The sequence below is a fragment of the Lycorma delicatula genome, chromosome 2 (genome assembly GCF_047948215.1).
Source record: "Lycorma delicatula isolate Av1 chromosome 2, ASM4794821v1, whole genome shotgun sequence".
In the NCBI taxonomy this organism is placed as follows: Eukaryota; Metazoa; Arthropoda; class Insecta; order Hemiptera; family Fulgoridae; genus Lycorma; species Lycorma delicatula.
The window spans coordinates 3,169,677-3,191,744 of NC_134456.1; the positions used below are offsets into that span (position 1 = coordinate 3,169,677).

At 32.5% G+C, this 22,068-nt stretch overlaps 1 protein-coding gene across 5 annotated transcripts in view; it reads right to left on the reverse strand.

Annotated features, from left to right (window-relative positions):
* Ptp10D (Protein tyrosine phosphatase 10D) overlaps positions 1–20,074 on the reverse strand; it is a 212,031-nt gene extending 191,957 nt beyond the window's left edge. For all 5 annotated transcript variants that reach the window (XM_075358141.1, XM_075358144.1, XM_075358140.1 and 2 more), the window contains exon 1: positions 19,774–20,074. In XM_075358141.1, the coding sequence (XP_075214256.1) occupies positions 19,774–19,860 (87 nt within the window). In that variant the 5' untranslated portion in view covers positions 19,861–20,074. The remainder of the gene's footprint in view (positions 1–19,773) is intronic.
* Positions 20,075–22,068: the final 1,994 nt, after the last annotated feature.

A 22,068-nucleotide genomic window follows, 5' to 3' on the forward strand; every position in this document is an offset into this window, starting at 1 on the left:
CTTTACTGCAATAGCAGGAATGACAGTGGTTAGTTGAATTCTTGTAGCTGACACCCCATTCTTAATGAAAATCGCTACTCCACCACTCTCCCTACTGTCTACTAGGCAGTCGTATCTCTCGCAGAAGTATCCTCTGAGTGTAATTCGGTCATGTTGTAGAAGGTGAGTTTCTTGGAAACACATGATTAGTGGATCATGTGTGTGCGCTAATACTCTAATATCTTCAATGCGGGACCGAATACCTCTAACATTCCACTGAATAATGTTCATAAGTGTAAAAAATAAATAAAAAAATAAATTTCGGAAATTATATAAAAATTAGTTGTACGTGATTCGGTTTTTCTTTTTTGTATTTTTTATTTTAAAAAACTCCGATGCCCTAGGGTCGGGTGGTTCTTCAACCATATCCTTCAGTAAATGAGGTGATGGTGGAGGAGATTTTTTTGAATGGGATGCTGCAGTTAACATCCCAGAGGTGGTGGTTATGTGGGTTCCCTTTCCGGGGAGCTTATTAGGTGGCTTACTACCAGCTGTGATAGTCGCTACTCGTGCCGGTACGACTTTGGGAGCAGTTACTTTCGTGTGTATCACATTGTTGGATTCACTAACTGCGACGAAAGACGTTTTATTCATCTTTGTCAGCTCTGAGATAGTGGCTGTAAGTGAAGCTACTTGATCAGAAAGCATCTGAACAAGTTTTTTAAGCTCATTGCAGGATCCGCACTGCTGATTATTGACATTTGTAGGAATTTGTTTAGATGTAGCGGTGGCAAAAGATACATCTGGTTTAACCAGGTTCCGTGAATTATTTAACTTTTTGTATTCTCTTCGTGCAGCCGGGAAAGATAACTTTTGCTCCGTACAGATTTTGAGAATTGCCTTTTCTTCTTTAAAGATTGGGCAATCTCGGGAGCGGGATGTATGTGGACCACTGCAGTTTGCGCATTTTTCACTTTCTTCGCAGTTAGTGTCGTTGTGACCTTCTTTAGCACATCGAGCACAGATCTCAGTTTTTGTACGAGATGTTGTAGTGTGACCAAAACCTTGGCATCTGAAACATCGCCGTGGGTTGGGTATGAACGGTCGTACCCGAACCGAGAGGTAACCCACTTTAATCTTTTCTGGTGGAACAGGGAGATTAAATGTTAATATAAGAGACGGTGTCGGTTCTTCTGTTCCGTTCTGCCGTTTCATAATACGTTTCACTTCAACAACATCTTGGTGGCAAAGCTCGTCAACTATTTCATCGATATGTATATCTAAGAGGTCTCGACAAAAAATTACACCCCTGCTCGTATTTAAAGTTTTGTGGCTTTCAGCACTTATATTTATACCACCCATATTACGGAGACGTAAGATTGATCGACTCTGTTCGTCGTTGAATGTTTCAACCAGAATCGATCCGTCGCGTAATTTCCTGATGTTCTTCGGGGAGCCATTTGCACCTGTTACAGTTTTATTTATAAGGAAAGGTGAAACCTTTTGGAGGGAGCCACCTTCCTGACTATTTCGGAGAACAATGAATCGAATATTTTTAAGGTTCAAGTCTTAAACATTCCACTGCACTGCAACGGAAGCACAGAATTGTTACTCAAGTTTATACTGATTCTAATAATCTTGTGAGAGTGGCTAATGTAAATACCGCTAAGGTCTACTAAATACCTATACATAAATTATGTTTATTACCGATTATAAGTGACTGAATTAATTTATATATTAAGATGAGTAATAACATTTTTTAAAGGTTATAATGGCATTTGTAACAATAATTTATTATATTTGTTATTTACGGTTCAATATTATCATTTAATTCCATTTGTTTTGTATTTAAATATTTTATTAATGTATATTCTAAGATGCATACTTATGTTGACGTAATTCTAATTCTCATTTTCATATTGCTCCCATAGGTCTATAAAATATTACAGACTTATGTACGACATACAGATACAAATGCATACAACATAAATATACATACAAAATACAAGCAAACATATACACTATTGGCTACTTAGGCTACCAGCTGCTAAAGGCTAATTTGGTTGCATTAAGGCAACAAAATGGTATACTCATTATTTGCTTACGGTTAGAGTTCCAAGCTCAGGATGATATATTCATCATTTGCTTGGGGCTGGAATCCCAAATACAGTACATCTTGACGCATGAGGCTGCACGAATTACATTACCAAAGAAATCTTAGATCTTTGTGATGCTAGATACAATCGGTGTAGAGGTTTAGCCTACCCTACATAATTTCCATCGGTATGATTGTCTTGGTTAAAGGATACTTCTTAATGCGTAAATCATCACGAACATTATAAGAAATCCTAGATCGGTGCAATGCTAGGTATATAAACCGATAAAAATAATCAGATTATTTACGGTTATGCATATTTATGATTATTACATAAATAAATCTATTTATGAGCATTATGATTTATTCTATTTATTGCATAATCGATTTTAACCGATACATAATATATTTAAATAAGTGAATGTAATTACAATTTGTTGTGAGAAAACGATTACATACTATCTGTGATTCATATTTGATCACAATTTGTTCTCGACTTGAATTTAGACATTTCTATTATGACTTTGCAATATGCACCTTGTAACTTCATTATCTTGATAAATACAACACTTCATAAGTTATGCGCGTGATATTATTACATTACATTTAAGTGTTAATAGCGACTTGTTTTTTGTTAACGTAAGTTACTGTGTAGATTATTTGTTTACTTTCACTGTCTACACTATTTGATATGTACAATTATATTGAACCTGCGATTCAAAAATTGTTATTACTTCTAAATTTTATCTTTGAATGAGGAAAATGTCTTGTAAGATTTTTTGGCGGGCATTATCTGGTCAATCCCGACTTCGTTTCCTCTTAATTTGTAATACCAAGATTTTTCTTTCCGTAAATGTAAACAAACTTGTTATTTTGTTACCGCCACGGTTACCAGCTGTTTATACTTAATATGCATTATTAAAATTAGTATTTCATCGCGTATCAAACGACACATATCACACTCGCAATAACGCTTATACAAATAAAGGTTAATAAAGAATTTACTCAAAATATGGCTACTTGTAAATTTAATCGATATCCGTAAATTAATGCTAAGGTGAAAGCGATGTAAAGGTTTCAGTTATGTGAATCTACATTGTTTAGTTTTAATAGAAATTGAAAACAACTGTTTTACAATAAATTCAGTAACCGTTGAAAAATTAAAATACTTTTTATAGAAAAAAGTACTCCTAATTTATTTAAAAAATAAAAGATACAAAACATTCAAAAAAATTGCTCGATCGGGAGACTAATTCCAAGAAACAAGTCGTTTATCGCATCCTGCTGTGGGGGTAGTAGAGGGAATAATTTTTAAACGTTACGTCATTGTAGATTTTAGCATTTTGTCGAGTACCACGAAGCGGTTTAACACTTATCCAGTTACGTTCAACAATGTCTTTAACAACGCCTCGTATAAATGATTAATACGAGAAAAAAATTAGACGATTACAGTATTTCCAACAGTAAGGTGTATGAAACATCAAAAGTATAATAACCAAATAAGGAGCTTCGTTGGTATTCGTTCTGAACGACACTATAAAGAACGATGCTGTTTCAAAGTTTGTTCACCTTCTAATTGTGCAACTCGATTTAACGATAAAGATTTAAAACAAGCAAAATCTTATTCGATAAAAACCGATTTGGTAATAAAAGAATGTTGCTATCAAATGAAATGTTATTTCTACCGAGTGAAAACTTAACCGACCGGATAACAATGGTGGAAAAAATAAATAAAACTACTTTCTGAACTTTTTACGGTGTAGATTTTTTTAATTAAAGTTCTTTTCAGAACTACAACACAACAATGCACATATACACTTATATGCACGCGCGCACACACACTTTAAACCCCCATACAGTAACGGTCGGGTAATGGCGTAAGTTTTTTTTCTTAACTACATTAGTCAATGCTTAACCGGAAGGCGGAAAGGAATGATGGTGGAGGGGCGAGGCCAGCGTCACGTGATCAATATACTACAATCCTATCGGTTCGGGGTGACCTTGACCTCTGTGACATCACAAGATCAAAGGTCAACGTTGTCCTTCACTACCAATTTCTACACTACTCTTATTCCTCAAGTTGATAATTAATTCAGCCGGTGGTTCTAATCCTTTTTAAAATACAAAATACAAATAAATTTGATGACAATGCCGATAAATTAAAAAACATTTTAGTCTTAATTCGGCCTGATTCGTAAAGTTAAGTTACTATTTTTAACCGGTTATAATTCTAAGAAGAAAGTCAATAGGGGGTAAAATAAACTTCAAGCGAATAATATATTTTGTTGTATTTTACAAGTCGAAATCACTTCTTCAAATATCATTATTACGCCTAACGTTTCTTAGAAATGGAGATAACACCCGTTCAACCTTTTCCCTTGATTTTTCAACGCAATCCTTTAACAAAGTCATTGCTCTATCTTTGTTCCACTGAATAAAGACAATTTACTATTTTTATTTTATTTACAATACAGATTTAGAATAATAAATTGAATCGACTAATAACATCTGTACACATCAACTAGTTTGGACGTTTTATAATGAAGATCAGTTGTAAGAACATAAAAGAACTAGATTAGAGAGAGTTTTGTGAAGCGTCAATTTAATTACAGATCTAGCAAAGGTTAATAAATTTTTCACATTTCAGAGGAAAAAAATTAATTTTCACACGACTGTTTCAACAAACTTTTATGGAAAATTAATTTTTACAGTAAGCAGTAGTCAAATAGAAGACTTACACAGCACGTGCACATTCGTACACGCCTAATTTTAATAGTCTAACCACGTTTTTCCTCTACGCCTTCATTTCCTCTACAAGGAAAACAAGAAAGTTATTAAAAAAAGGTATATTTTTTTTTACTATAAAACGTAAAAAATAAATACTAATTTACTTCACATTGTATAAACCTAGCAAACTATCTACAACTTCATACTTATTTTTCGTACATTAAGAGAGTTTAAAGTTAATACTTTTAATTTTTATAGCTTTGATCTACTTATCAAGTAGTTCTAGTATTAAAGAATTCTATAACGTTAAACGATTAAGAATCGATTGTACTATACCGCATGTAGTTAGACGGCACGATTCCCACACTTTTTCGCTAAGAGGTAGTTATTCGAAAACAATCGTTCCACGATTCGAATTCCCATCCGTCGTCATGAATTCAACGAACGGAATAGAGGCTAAACGGTTCTTTTTTTACACATAGATTCCATAATAACAAACGCATTGCTGACGTAAATGTCAAATAAATCGGACAAACCGAATAAAAAAAAATTTGTGAAATAACGATTTAACCGGTATAATATTATAATAGATGCTAACAATAAAGATTTAACCTGATGTCCAAGTAAACCGTTTCACCGCATCACAGTATAGTTACAGCGTCACAAAACTAAGCGTTACGAACTATTTCAAACGGTAATTTTATTTTACAGTTTGTTTATAAATTACGTCTGTAAACGTAATTATTTAAAGGGTAAAGCATACACACTTAAAAGGAAAAATACGTAAGGGTAAAAAGCCAAACACCGATTCGTCAAAGTGCAAAATCTCAATTTTTTTTTTTTGTCTTCAGTCATTTGACTGGTTTGAAGCAGCTCTCCAAGATTCCCTATCTAGTGCTAGTCGTTTCATTTCAGTATACCCTCTACATCCTACATCCCCAACAATTTGTTTTACATACTCCAAACGTGGCCTGCCTACACAAGTTTTCCCTTCTACCTGTCCTTCCAATATTAAAGCGATTATTCCAGGATGCCTTAGTATGCGGCCTATAAGTCTGTCTCTTCTTTTAACTATATTTTTCCAAACGCTTCTCTCTTCATCTATTTGCCGCAATACCTCTTCATTTGTCACTTTATCCACCCGTCTGATTTTTAACATTCTCCTATAGCACCGCATTTCAAAAGCTTCTAATCTTTTCTTCTCAGATACTCCGATCGTCCAAGTTTCACTTCCATATTAAGCGACACTCCAAACATATACTTTCAAAAATCTTTTCCTGACATTTAAATTAATTTTTGATGTAAACAAATTATATTTCTTACTGAAGGCTCGTTTCGCTTGTGCTATTCGGCATTTTATATCGCTCCTGCTTCGTCCATCTTTAGTAATTCTACTTCCCAAATAACAAAATGCTTCTACCTCCATAATATTTTCTCCTCCTATTTTCACATTCAGTGGTCCATCTTTGTTATTTCTACTACATTTCATTACTTTTGTTTTGTTCTTGTTTATTTTCACGCGATAGTTTTTGCGTAGGACTTCATCTATGCCGTTCATTGTTTCTTCTAAATCCTTTTTACTCTCGGCTAGAATTACTATATCATCGGCAAATCGTAGCATCTTTATCTTTTCACCTTGTACTGTTACTCCGAATCTAAATTGTTCTTTAACATCATTAACTGCTAGTTCCATGTAAAGATTAAAAAGTAACGGAGATAGGGAACATCCTTGTCGGACTCCCTTTGTTATCACGGATTCTTTCTTATGTTCTTCAATTGTTATTGTTGCTGTTTGGTTCCTGTACATGTTAGCAATTGTTTTTCTATCTCTGTATTTGAACCCTAATTTTTTTTAAATGCTGAACATTTTATTCCAGTCTACGTTATCGAAAGCCTTTTCTAGGTCTATAAACGCCAAGTATGTTGGTTTGTTTTTCTTCAATCTTCTTTCTACTATTAATCTGCCGCCTAAAATTGCTTCCGTTGTCCCTATACTTTTCCTGAAACCAAATTGGTCTTCTCCTAACACTTCTTCCACTCCAATCTCAATTACGGTTTAGAAAAATCATAATGTGTTAAATCAATAAAAATTAATGTAAAACGAGTAAAAAAATTAAATCGATGAACGATAATTTTTTTTCTAGATATAAATTTTAATTTTCCATAAAATCGCTTTCAAAACCAAAATAACACACGGTATCACGAACGAAATGAAGAAGGATGGTCTTATTTGTTACACGATCACCGATTCTGTCGTTACTTAAATTTTCTACTTTTCAAGATAAGTTATCAATTATACAAGATTACCACGATAAGTATTTTTTTTTTTTTTTAATTTAACAATGTTTTTAATACTTATAAATTTATTAAAAAATATTAAAAGACCTAATCATCCTTTAATTAAAAATAATATAATATATAATTTTTTCCAAAAATATTTTTAAAAATTAAGAAAATGAACAAAAATTGTAATTTATTACAAAAATCGACTTTGTTGTTAATTGTAATCTCCTCCACAATTTACAAAAACAAATACCGTCTCTTGTATTTCGGGATTAAAAACGGTGGAGACAATGACGCCACAAAGATGTGTACTGTATTTCTTAAAATCTCATTGTAACGCTATTAAAACAAACAACAGATGAAGTGAAATCAATCGGTCAAAAAATTTACAGAGTAGAATTTTACCGGTTCAAGTATCAGACGTGTGATAATTTCAGTCGTTTAGTTGAAGTCTTTTTTGTAGCGGTAAAAGTCGGTGACACAAACGATATTAGTTGGAGGCGCAACAGACCTGCCTAGAGCGAAGCGAGCAGAATCAGATCGGATGCAAGATCTCTACTTGAATATGAAAATAGGCCGTAATCTACACCGCGATGTCAACATTCACTACTCCGAATAGAGGGGTTCTACTCGTACAACCGGACGACCGACCGCAAACTATAACATAATATGATAATATATCCTCGAATACATCAGCGATTTCACTCGCTGTAAAAGACTAGATTAGAATACTTTTGAAATCAGACATCGTTGCGATTTCTGTTTCTCATTATCGGCAATAATTAAAAAGTTATCAAAATTTACTAAAATAAATTATCGCTTCAAAAAAAAATTAAATTATTATTATTAAATTATCGCGTCGCGGAAAAATATAGGTCGTACGGAAAATAAAGATACTTTCGATTCGCCAAGAAGAGTAAGTCGAGCGTGAACTGCCGACAACTAACCCAGACCGCTCTAGATGCGTCAGCGAGACAACTGTAGAAGTAGCTGATGATAACCGCGCTATCGCATTAAATAAATTTTTTATTTAATAAACATTAATTAAATCGCGCGAGAAAATACTCTATTATTACTAAAGATCTATTCAGAACTTGACTTGCTCTTTAATCATTTTACAGCTGATGTACAGCAACGATCCCAAAGTTTTTCTAGTTGTTTCCAGGCTTTCCTACCGATTTCCCGTTTTAAAACAGATATTTAATCATCGTACTCCTTCCTTTTTAAGGTAGAAGTAAGATAAGATAATTTATCGAGTATTTGTTTTTAAAATAATATACGTACGCTTACAAGTAAAAGACGTACGTAAATATTAATTTTAAAAGGAATCTTATACGTACAAATGCAAATTAATGTGTACTTTTTCTTAAGAAAAAGAGATATTTTATTTATTTATCAGCGGTCTTTGATACAAGTCTGAAGCGTGAAAAAAGTCTGAAAAGATAATATTGTTGTAGAGTTGCTTTTTGTTTTTAATACTCACGGTTATTAAGACTGAAATATTTAGGTTAAAAATATCTGAATTATCAGGAGCTCAACGGGAAAAGTTATCACCCGGTGGTCCTTACGCGCTCACAAGGGGACGACAGCGTTTACTGACGGAATCGCTGTAGTAAACAATCGGACGATAAAATATTTTGCTTTATAACAGATTTTACAAATAAATCTCGTAATTCTTTAATGAAAACCGATCGATTATACAGTAACACTGTTTTATACGAATCTTCAACGCCATGAATAAGCGCAGAAGCTTTATATTAATGCTACGAACCGAAATTATTTCCAATATTATAACAAATAATAAAAATATTTTTCACTAACGCGATCGTACAAAAAGAATTCACTTCATTTCATTTATATCTTTAACTCGAAACGTAATGGTATTTTTTTTAATACAATGGAATATTAAAAAACGAAAAGAGAGACGGAAAATATTTCTCTTGCTATTAAATGTTCTCATCGTTCGCACTACAATAGTTCATCGTAAAGAAAAGAAAAAAGTATATACATATTAAAATGACCTCCGTAAAATTCCCACAATCAAACAACAGCGCTGCCGGGTGAATGCGTACGGTAGCGCACACTGACGATCAAGTAATAGTCTATTACTCTAATAATAAGCATTCACAATGTATCGCTGTGACTGGACCGACTGTACACCGTAGTGTATAAAATATAGAATTGAGCCGTATCGCCTTAGCGTAACTTACTCCATTTTCAACGTAACAGAGCGGATGGCCGATAATAGTTACTCAAAAAATCAAAATGCTACAAGTATCCAGAAAATATTGGTAAAATTTTTCCGTTTCTTTGATCGCTTTTCGCTTTCACCAAACGTAGGCGCATTTTTTGCTTAATTACAAATTCTGAATTCCTTTGATGAAACGAATAATATAATCTTGAACGAAAACGAAATGTTTATATCAGAATCCATCTGAACTCTCTACTCGCCGCAGATATATGTTTATAAAGAATAAAAGAATACTGAAACAACTGCCTGTCATCAACACGGACTCTACAAGCGCAGCCGCCTCCATCAACCCGCACAAATACGACGAACCCGGTAACTCAAAAAAGGTTCCTATATTCTCAACGCGGATCGAACGGGTGTCTAGCCGACATCTACTGAAAACCACGGGGCAATAAGCATCAAGGATAACAAAAGAGGGGGGACGATGATAAAGAGACGCCAATCAGAGAGGACAGCAAAACCTGACACCCAACGGCGCAGCACCTTTATTACCTTAGTTTCCCTTCCCTATATCACGGTATGTCTTAAATACATAATGTGTTCCCAAACAGCACATTATTCATGAACATTACCTTGGCTTACAACAAACATTACAAGTCGTCTTTCCTTAAGATTCCGCAAGTCACCGAGGTTAAGCTAAGAGGAAACCTTCCTGGAGGAATCTTTCGACCGTCCCTAGAATCGCTTGACGTGTGGAACTATCAGATCGAACGATATAAAGTATTAATTTTTCAAAAACAGACGTCCAATCTTCATCCAATCTTCATCAAGTCTGAGAACCCGCTTACGGGAACGTGCAATGAATCGTGTCAGAAGTTCGTCCGGCGGTATACTATAACTGCGCAACAAATTTAACTAATTTTCAAAAATGTAATCTTTTATTAGAAATTATTCAAATACAGGACTTAACGATTCGTAAATCCGGTTCAGGTATAAATAACAAAATTATTTTGTACTCTAGATTCCGCATGAATTTAGACAGAAAAAAGCAGCCGGCAGCTGTGGTATTTTGCATGTTCGCTCGATAAACCGTGAAATTTACTCGTTTATTTAGATTTGAAATTTATCTATACTATCTTCTATGCGAATACGATCGGAATGTATTAAGTAAACGTCGAAAAAGTACTACTTCAAGGTATACTTACTTTTATATTAAAAATTTTAGAAAGCTAACTTCACGCGTAAGAAAGTTAAATAAAACACAATTTATTTATCGAGAAGTTAATTGTACCGGCTGACAGATTTAGAGATACAATAAGAACAATATAAGTCACCGATATACGGTGCCGTACAATAAAGCGACTAAAACATTTAATACATACGTATACGTTATAGGAGAATCGTTTGGTATTAATCACAAACGCGTTAAAATAAAGACCGAACCGACAGTCGCAAAGGAACAGGTCGACCCGCACCGCTTCAGTTATGAACATCCACAAAAGATTTCACGAAATACTAAAGCTTACACTTCGAGGAAAACGAGTTCTAAGATTACAGGACTCCGAAACAGTTAAATAATCGACAATAATATTTCCTACTATAAACATCGATAAAACAAAGGCTAAACGACAACATGTATCGCGTAATACTAGCCGACGTTTAAACGTTCTATAATCCTGGCTTCATCGTTCGTCCGTCGGCATTTCATCCTCATTTCAAAACCTTCAATTTTCTACAGTCCCACAGACATCCTACAATTGCGATCGTAAAGATGTAATCTACGGTCCACCAGAACGCTCGAATTATCTAAATTTTATTACCCCCCCCCCTCCCCACCGATGGGTTAGCTGAAATGAACCCGGCTAAAAGACACGTTGTACGTCAAGGTGTGTTCCACCCGCAACTTGTTTTCTACCCTTGTCGCATAATCGATGATGTTTTATCGACTCCTATCGTACCGACAGAAAGATTAAACCGCAACAGTAAGACGCAACTACGATACAGACGCGAGTCCGGATGGCCTTCTAACGTCGCGCGAAAACATCCGAACTTCTAAAAATATAATCTAATCAGGTAGATTCCGAAGGAATTAAATCGCATTTACAACAAACCCGATCGCTGTCGACATTATTTTCAGAAAACAAGATTTTTGTTCTATCGAACGAATTTAAAGCGTCACCTATCGATGCCTAAACTCGATAAACGATACGATTGTAACCGGTATCGTTAACGCGTCAACTTCTTAACGTTATTTTTAACTTCTTACTCTCCTGCCGGTGAAAATAAAGTTAATAAGTACATAAACGCTTTCGGAATCGGCCGACATCCAAAAGGGAAAATATATTTGTGTGTACGGACGTTTGCCCGTATGTACTAACGCATACGCACGAATAACCGCTGAAATATAAGTGAATATAATGTAAACGTATTCGTGCATGTACGCAATCTTATAACAAATAAAGTCCGACCCAGACTCTTTTCAAGGCTCTTCTACCGCAGCTATCCTCTCTTCAATTACTACAGCTAGTCGGCCGACTCGGTTTATTACGTACTACATAATAAACACTTCCTACAGTGTACGTTAATAAAACCATCATTATATCGTAATTTCCGACGCGATAAATGAATACTTATTCTATCAGAGGTCATAGTACACCGTTATGCCCTTTGATATAAAAAAAATTAAATTAAAGTACAGTTCTACATCGTCCGAAGTCTGTCCCGATTCTCTCGGAAAATATCCACTGCAAATATTAAAACGCAAACGTCGGTTCGTGTGTACACGACCGGACACTTAATAATATAACAAGACTATAAGTTCAACGTCTATAAGTTAAATAATTTACAAAAATACGACGGTGATGGCGACCGGCATGTATTTATTTCTAAAAGCGATACAAAAATAAAATTTCTGAATAAAACAAAATAAAATCCGCGAAAGCCCGACTAGCAAACTGTAAACATTTCAATTCGGCCTCCGTTATAGAGAAAAAATTCCGCATTCGTTGCCGGTTCAAGTTCTTTTCAGTAAGGTTACACCACCGTTACGATAAATGAATCCACCACAGGGATCGGCAGAACGTTCATAATTCGGTCGGCGTCTTCCGCAATCCGAACGATTCTACAAACAGGTAAACGCGTTATCTTATTCTCGAGTGGCCTTTTGATGTTTAAAGGAAAAACAATTTTTTTTAGCAAGTGGAATGCAATTAAATCCGTCTTAAATTCACTAAAATAATAATATACAAAACTTGAAAAATTAGATCCGAGATTAAAAAATAACCCTTTTAAAAACAAGCCCGATTAGAAAGATCCAGCAGCAAGGGACTCTGTCCAGGTTCTGCGATAAAGTAGGGAGTAATAGACTCCTGCCAACTTTGCATTCCATTCCATTCCATTTTAGCAAGTATAACAGAACGATTCTAGCAAGGCGCTTTTCCCCTCTACTTAACAGCCGTACATCTACTCCACTCCGCAAGCGCCTTGCTAAACCGTTCGGCTATATGAGGTCTGTTCAAAAAATAACCGAACTTTCTTTAACTACCAACCGACGGAGAAATTTAGTGTCGTACGGTTGACAGCATCGTGTTCCACATAACCTCCTCTGTAACCGAACGTTCTTGAATTGTCGATATATCGTTTAGTTTTGGTGTTATTGTTATTCGAGTGCGACATTATTTAAGTATTAGTAGCGATTTTTGGGCGAGCGATACTCTGTTTTTTCGATTTTAATGGAATTGTGCATTTTAAATTCTCGCCTCGATGTGAAACGGTGATCCGTGCGTACTGTCAAGGCGTTTTACAACGTTACATGAAAAAATCCGCAAAAAGAGACCAAAGTTGGGACGTGACGCTTCATAATTCCTTCACCGCGACAATCTTTGTAGACAGCCTCGCAGTACTCCTTTGGACACGGGTTGTCGATCTCAAACGTACCTCTGTAAGTAGTATTAATCTCTTTCCGGCCGATTGTACTTGACGGCTTGGTTTCGGCCGGCCATCCATGTGAGATCTATGATATTTAGTAATCGTATGTCGGTGGAGATCATTCTGCACATTCGCTTCTCCGACCTGATAATTTCCTATTATGTGGCTGTACGAAAAATCGGGCTCTGGAGAGAGCGGTTTATTAGATCGAACCGAACATCTTAATCTCTATAATACAAACGTTACAAAATAAGGGTAATCGCATAATTACATTACATAAAGCGTAATAAGTGTCCTAAATATATGAAATTGTTTTTTAATCTGTTTCTTATCTTCGTTTTCTCAAACGAGACAGACTATATTTATTTGAAAGCGATAAAGAATAACTATTAGAGATATAAAAAACAGGAAACTTCTGATTAAAACAAGCGAATAGACAGGAAGGAGAGAAGAATTTTTATTATGAAAAAATAACTTTAATAACAAAGTTTACAGATAAAAGAAATACAACAAACGTAAAATACTTTTAAAAAAATCTCAATGTACCTTTTACATAAAAACAAAAAAAATGTTGATAATTAACAACAATAGATATAAAAAGGCTATTAAAATTAAGCTAATAATGAATGTAAATTGGTGTTTACAGTAGTATTCGGCCGATTGCACGGTCCAATAAAAAATAAGTCGTGTTATTAATAATTAAAAGGAAGTAAAAATAATTCAAAACGGTGTTAAGCCGAACAATATGTACAGCAAGATGCACAAAATCTACTTCTATCACGGGTCAATAAGCAGCTAAATTTTAAAGAAAAACATCATCATTACACCTCTAATATTTTACCGTAGAATATAAAAATAAGATTAAAATAATTAAAAAATAATCTTATCTAAAATTGTTCAAATAATAAAAAAAAAATAAATAAAAGTGTAACTACCTGTTTATTTTTTAAGTTAACAGATAGTACTGATCGATCAAAGGCGGTTGAATCCTTTGTTCATGAAATGAGTGTAATGAGGGACTTATCACAGGTCAGGTAATAACAACCCATCGACAGAATGGTGGTATAACCGTCTATGTCTACAACATATTTGTCCTAGAATAGAATCTATGTGCTTCGTACAACACGATTAGAAAAACTGGTACTCCAAAGTAGCATTTACATACAATTTTTCATAACAATACAACTTATAAATACGGTTTCAGTATATCAGTAAACAATTTTTCATAAAAAATGATTGGAAATACTCAATTACATTAGTAACACAAGTAGGCTGATAGTAGTAAAATAAAAGTAGTTTTATTAACATTTTATTTCGATTTAAAATAACAAACAGCAGATTAGTCGTATCTGAAAATAAGTATTAATCCCATATAAAAAGAAAATATATTTAAAAAGCCAAAAACAAAATATTTCTTTACTTTGTTATAAACAAAATTTTCATTATCAACCCCAAATTAAAATATTTTACTATTTAGGTTTTGTTTATGATGGGAGAGGCTTAAGGTATCAGGACAAAAATCACTCTTTTGTGATACACAAAGTGTACTTAGGTTCAAAGGAAATTAAAGTCGTAATGTAAAACCGCAAAAAAACCTGATGAAAATACCAAACATAAACTATGATAACAGACAAAAACTTAAAACTGCGATAATGGAAAACAGTCAAATGTATAAATTATGATAAAAGATTATGTCAAAAATTCACTCGTCAAGAATATATAAGTAATTTAAAGTGACATTACTCTGACATCCAACAATTTATCTCGCATTTTTTCCAGTTTTCTAAAACTCATTAATGAATTAAATTTTATACTATATTAATTCAATCTCAACCCTTCTACATAAAAACTGGATTGAGGCAAGGAGACGGCCTCTCACCACTCCTTTTTAACTGCGCCTTCGAATTTGTCATGAGAAAATGGTATGAAATAAATCCCAAAAATATAAAAATGGGTACTAAGAAAAACTCCATCACACTAAATCGCCTAGGATTTGCAGATGACATCGCTCTTTTAGCAAATAATATTCAAGAAGCCAAAACACAAATCATGAGCCTTCAAAACCTAGCACAAATGATAAGGCTTCATATCTCTTTCGAAAAAACTGAACTAATGGCCATAGATCTTCTGGTAATAGAGCGCATTACGGTAAACGATCAGAAAATTAAAATAGTAAAACGATTTAAATATCTAGGGGAAATAATAACTTATAATTTAAATGAAAAAATGACATGGCAAAAAAGGACAAATAAAATGATTAAATCCCAAAAATTAACTTGGTCAACATATAACAAAAAATGCCTTTCTGCTAGAACAAAACTTAAACATTATAAAACTGTAGTACAGCCAGAAGTCGCCTACGGAAGCGAGACCCTTTTCAAAATCACTCAGAAAAACCGAATTGAAAAAATTCTGAAAATAGAGAGGAGAATTGTCAGAACGTGTATCGATAAAAAACACCAAAAAGAAGGCCGATGGTGGATTGTGCCAAACGAGGTGGTGTATCGAGAAATAGAGCCTGTTACTGATACTATGCGGAAAAAAAGAATCTCTTTCTTCGGTCATCTCATAAGGACACCGGAAACAAGACTGTCAAGAAATATCATTGAAAAGCTCTGGTTCCAAAAGCTAGAAGTAGGATGGATCAAAGAAATTAGAGAAGATATGAAAGAATTGGGAATTTCCCTGACCGACCTACAGAATAAAACTGGAAAAATTACAAAGCTAAAAGATAAAAGCATTAGATTTAAACAAAAGACAGACAAACGACAAAATACAACGAAGAGGGTGTTTACGGATGAAGAAAAGAAAGCAAGATCTGAACGGATGAAGAAATACTGGGCAGCTCGAAAGAGTAAAATAACACGCTTTTCTCAGAAAAGATCCAACTAAAATTGACTTAAGTGGTCCCATGTTGGCCATAAAAGCATAATAATAATAATAATAATTCAATACGACTAAAAAACTAATTATATGTACATTGCAGAGAACAGGCAACAAAACCTACAATCTGCGATCGACCGTTTAACAAGAATGAATTTTGTTTTTACTGTTGAAATAACAAAATATTAAAAATACTGTGAAAATATTAAAAATAATCTTTGCAATCAAACATAAAAAAAAAAGCTGTAACCTTCTGATTAGAAAATCAAAAGTGTGGTCTGTAGTACTGAATCTGAAAAAGATTCCTGTGTAAGCAGGATGGCTGAAGAATATATACGTTATTTTTATCATAAAAAAGATTATGATCGATCACTGCTTTGCAAAATTTCTAAATTTAATATTTATATTTTTATAAAACTTCAATGCTTTCTGTTAATAATACTATACTACTTCAGATAAATTTGTAATAAAGGCAAGCGGTTTTTTTCAAAACTGTTGAAAAATAATAATCTGTTTATATTTTTTAAAGTACATAAAAAATTTCAAAATTATTTTGTCAAAACATTTTTAAATTATTTTGATATATTAATTAAGAATAAATAAATATTACACGTGTTAAAAATTCTGCTGTTTTCATTTTAAAACATTTAATATTATCACCTGCTTGGTCAGGAAAGGTTCTTGTTGATTCAATTTATCAGAAACAATAAAAATCAACGGGTACACTACACTGCTACACAATTTTATACATTAATTACACACTAGTGTATAATCTGAAGAGTATTCGGGAGCAGATTCTGCTTTACACTTACTCTATTTTCTTTTAAACTAACCCTTTAAGTTAAATTTTTTATGAGACCAATTCACCACTTACCAAATGATAAAAGTGAAAACTTTCTCCAAATTATTCATTTAGATGAAAGAAAGTAATATCGTGCATCAAAATTCAATAAAAACACAGTTTTTTACTATTTCTAAAAGACAGTACACGACAAAGATGGTCATTCTTCATGTAGTATTGAGCAAAGATTATGCTTCAATTTAAAATCAACAATGAACTAATATAACAAGCCGACCCAATTATATCTTGCTTTAACACAAATAAGTTATGTACAAAAAATATTACCCAGTTGAACTGAAAGAAAAGAAAATTCCAGGAAAACCCTTTCCTTTAGTTTATTTTTATGTAATTTTAAAAAAAACAACAGGAGATATATCCATAATAATTAATTAAATGCAATCTAATAACCCATAAATCAGATATTAACATTCTGAAAAAAGTAACATTACATTTTGTACACGAAACTATAATAGTTCAATATCACAGACAGAGGGCAATATACAGTTATCATTAAGTGATCTAATTTTGGTTTTTCAAATTAAAAGCCAATAACAAAGTAAATCAGTTTTTATCAGGCAGTTATATTCTCTCACCATAGTGAAAAAAAAAAAACAAATTTGCCAATAAATTTTTTCCAATACAGTTTTGTACCTTCTGAAATAATTCTTTTACAGCAGTATTTACAGTCCTTATCACAGCAAGATAAAAGAAAACCAATAATCAATCGACACTGTTTAAGCAAAGTCTAATCTTGTAGTTCAGTACCATTAAAAACAAACTACGTAAAATGAATACAAGGCAATTCATAAAATTTTATTTCTTTTTAGGATGACTATATTTCAGAATTACCATGTTTTACACATTTATATATTGTGAACAATGTAATTTCATCAGCTACGTACCTCTTTATGAAGTAATCATGTACATTATACTCTTTCAGTTGTAAAATAAAGATGATTTACTAATTTTAACTCAATAAATGATTTGTGGGAAGGATAAATACAATATAATTGCTTAAAAATAAATATTTTTGGCTAAACCTCAATCTGTTAACCTCCATTGTCAAAAGACACTACTTAACCTTAATGCTACCTGACACTTTCATAATAAAGAAATTGTACACATGTCACAAATATACGTATAGTCACAAACTGACATTGTTACATTAGACAATATATAGTCAATTTGTTAAAAACATAAATGTTAATCAAAAGGAAGTAGTTGCTGTTCAATATAAATGGAAGTTAATGTATAAAATGCCACGAGTACATACATGTAAGAAGAAAAGTTTTCCAAAAAAATATTTGATATGAAAAAAAATTCAGTTATTTTGAATATAACACAAATAACTTTTAACATGTTGTAAATAAATATATTCGCAAATCAAATTTGAAGTATAGCCTATATGTAGTTATCGAAGTGGATATAAGTAAAGCGACAGATTCATTAGCTTTATTTTTAATTTATGGAAAAAAATATAAAATTATTACTATAAAATTATCATACACTCATAAAAAACTGGAGTAATGAACAATTATAATAAAATAACCCTAGTGCTATAAAGAGTAGACAAATAAGTTAACTACCATTCAGTAATAAAGTACCGAAGAAAAAAAACTCATCTGTCATAATATAGACACAATCTCACAGCTTTATCAATGCTACCAAATTATTATTTTGAATTCAGAAATACCAGAATGTATATAAAATTTGTAAAATTCAAGGAAATCATTGAATATTAACTAATGGAAGTTAGAGTCCTTAATCACATTTTTTATAATAAAATATCAACATTCTCAATACCTCAATACACACACATATATATATACACATCATATATTTAGATACAAATAAACATTCTGCTACTTTCTCAGAACTGAAGAAGTACTCTTTTCACATATTTCAATGATCACTTCTTATTGATATAAAAATGAAAATTTTGTATAAGAGTTTCATTTTACATCAATTACATTACTTCATTTTTACAAACATTTTTTCAAATATCTCTTAAAAATACGTCAAGTTATGTTATTAAGCACATCAATTGCATATAGTAAGAGAATGAAAAAATCCAGCTGGAATCAATATAAAGTAATTAACATTAAAAAAGAACTTATTCAGGTACTTTTTTTAAAGTTATTTATAACTATATCTTTAAAAAAATAAAAGATTCACGAAGGGCACATATTCAGTTTTAAAATTACCTATGACATGCTTTAATTTTCTACTTCAAAGTCTACTTAGCAAATATTATCCCGATTTAATTCTACTGTTTTAAAAACTTACTGCTTTAAAAACTGTTAACAACTTTAAAAACGCATGAAACAAGTTAAAATTTAGTGCTGAAGAAAGAAGAAAAAAGTCACACCCACATTCTTTATATATTCAGAGATACAAATGTACCATATTTAAGTAACATAAAAAGATATAATGTATGCAGCTAGGGTTAATTACTGCTACATCAGAGCATTTCCACATTCAGTGATAACTCATAATTATATATTTTTTTAAATGTATCATGAAGCTATATCCTGGTTGGATTTACAATAGACACAGTATTTGGCAATAGCCTGACATTATCCATGCACACACTTATGTGCACCTGTCCAATTAAGTTCAGCAGAAGACTGAACGAGAATATTATAAAATGTCACATTTTTCTACACATACTGTTATCATAAATTGATTATTTATGGACATTACTGAAGAAAGTAACAATAGATATAAAAGTGAAATACAGAGTTGTGTGATTTAATAATTAACAGAAAATAAATGACTTTTAAAAACTATTTTTTTTTTAATTTAAATTACAAGACATACGATCTAATTTGAAAATAAAAAACTTACCTCCAATAACAAAGTAATAAAAATAACATATCGGGAATTCGTAACGTATCTTAGTACACTAAAATACAAACTTCCCAAGTTTCTCATTGTTGTCTCTGTAAAGACAGTAGTGTCCTACTTTAACCCTTGTGAATTTAACGCATATATTATCGTAAGCATATTTTTGTTGAACACACTTATTATGCAAACAAACAACATTTAATCATAATTAACACACGTGTTGTATAAAATTCCATAAATAACAAAAACTTACAAACGCAACAAACCTTCAACGACCAACAGAACCAACAATACTGAACTAACTGGACGACAACATTTTTATGAATGTCTATGGTAAGTCAGTGCAGCCACTAGTCAACACAGAATTATCGTAAACAATTCGTCATAAGAAGAAACATTCATTAACCTTTAGTAACGACACACTTCCTAACACGAAAATTATAATTAAATTTACCTCAGAAGGTAACAATCGCAAACAAACAGAAGTATATAAAAATTTGCTTTGGTAGGTAAAACAAGTCCATGAACAATTGAGAACTGCTCTGAATGAAACTATTAAAACTGACTTTTATGATTTAACTTCAAATGAGCATAGTAGAAGTTTCAGATGTCAATGTACATTGAATCCTGATATTACTAATACGATTTTAATTACTGTAATGTTAGTATAATATATTAAAATACATATTTTTACGAGTAAACGTTGTGACTCAGGCAGCTTTTTTTGTAAATAATAAGAAATTTGTTATTACCAGAATGGTATAGATGTCATTCTATAGGTATGTATTACAAAGAATACGTGATAAAATCATTTCTGATTACAAAATCTTATTATAGGCATAGCTGTCCCAGCGAATCTACGAGCTTGTGACGTCACTTACTGACATCTTATATTACTGTTTTCCAAAACATTATTTTTGAGCGTAATTATTATTTTTATTCCATTTTTCGACGTACAAACAATGCGTGCGCCCAAGCAATACATTTATGTTGTTGTGTGTTCAATTCTTTCCACTTGAGTGATTACGTGTATAAAATGCTTAATGACTCAATCTTGTAAACAATAACAATTCCTTAACCAATGACTAATGCTCTGATTGGTATTATTTACAGACTTGTAAAAATTTTAATCCATAGTTATGAAAAAAACTTAGGAGTCCATGTGAAATTATCAATAATGTTTATGATTTTATGAAAAAAGAAGCTCTAAGAGATGGTAAATAACTGCCAACAAATATATAATTGACATTCAAAAATGCAAAGAAAGAACTGCACTGCTTGTGAGATATCAAGAACACAGATTCAAAAACTCAGAAGAGAAAAAAGACATGATTCTTCAACAATATCCCAATCATGTTCTTTCAGCGCACTGAAAAAGTATAAACAATGTTCGAAACCTGTCAGTGGACTGGACAGTTTTGATTTAGGTGTAGTTAAAAGAACAGTTAATTAATTTCATTCAAAGAAAAATGAATTACCTACTTTAAAAAAATAATGCAAGAACTTCGTCATCTACTATTCATTGAAGACAATGAATCAACTTCAGATGTTATTTTAAAAGAGGTTAGGTTTCAAATGGCGTAAAACTGAAAACAACAGAAAACTTTTAATTGAGAAATCTGATATCAGGTGAAAGAGAATTGAATATTTGCAGGCAATGGCTAAGCACAGACAAAGCATTGCTACAATTGTTTATTTGGATGAAACATACATTTTAAGTTTGCATTGTTCAACAACGTCGTGATCTGATGGTATTGTTGAGGGACCTCATGTGCCGATTAATAAAGGTGACCGTTTAATAGTAATTCATGCTGGAGCAGAAATCGGTTTTATTCCAAATACATTACTAACTTGGAAAGCTAGTTCGAAAAGTGGTAACTACCATGACAACATGAATACAGACAATTTCATGAAATGGGCGCTTGATAAATTTATTCCAAATCTTTCACTAATGTCAGTAGTAGTTGTTGATAACGCCCCTTATCACAATATAGATATTGATAAAGCACCAAATTCTAACTCCAGAATAAAAGATATGACCGATTGGTTGGAGAAAACCCATATTCCGTATAGTTAAAAAATGCTGAAACCACACTTATATAAATTAGTAAAGTTAAATAAAACTAAAATACAAAAATATCACTTGGATGAACTTTTGAAAAAACATGGGATCGTGTTGTTAGACTCCCACCGTACCATCCTGATTTGAATCCAGTCGAGATGGTATGGTCAGCGGTAAAAAGACATATGGTAAGTCATAAAACTACAGAATGAAAAATTAACTACAGAGAAAAT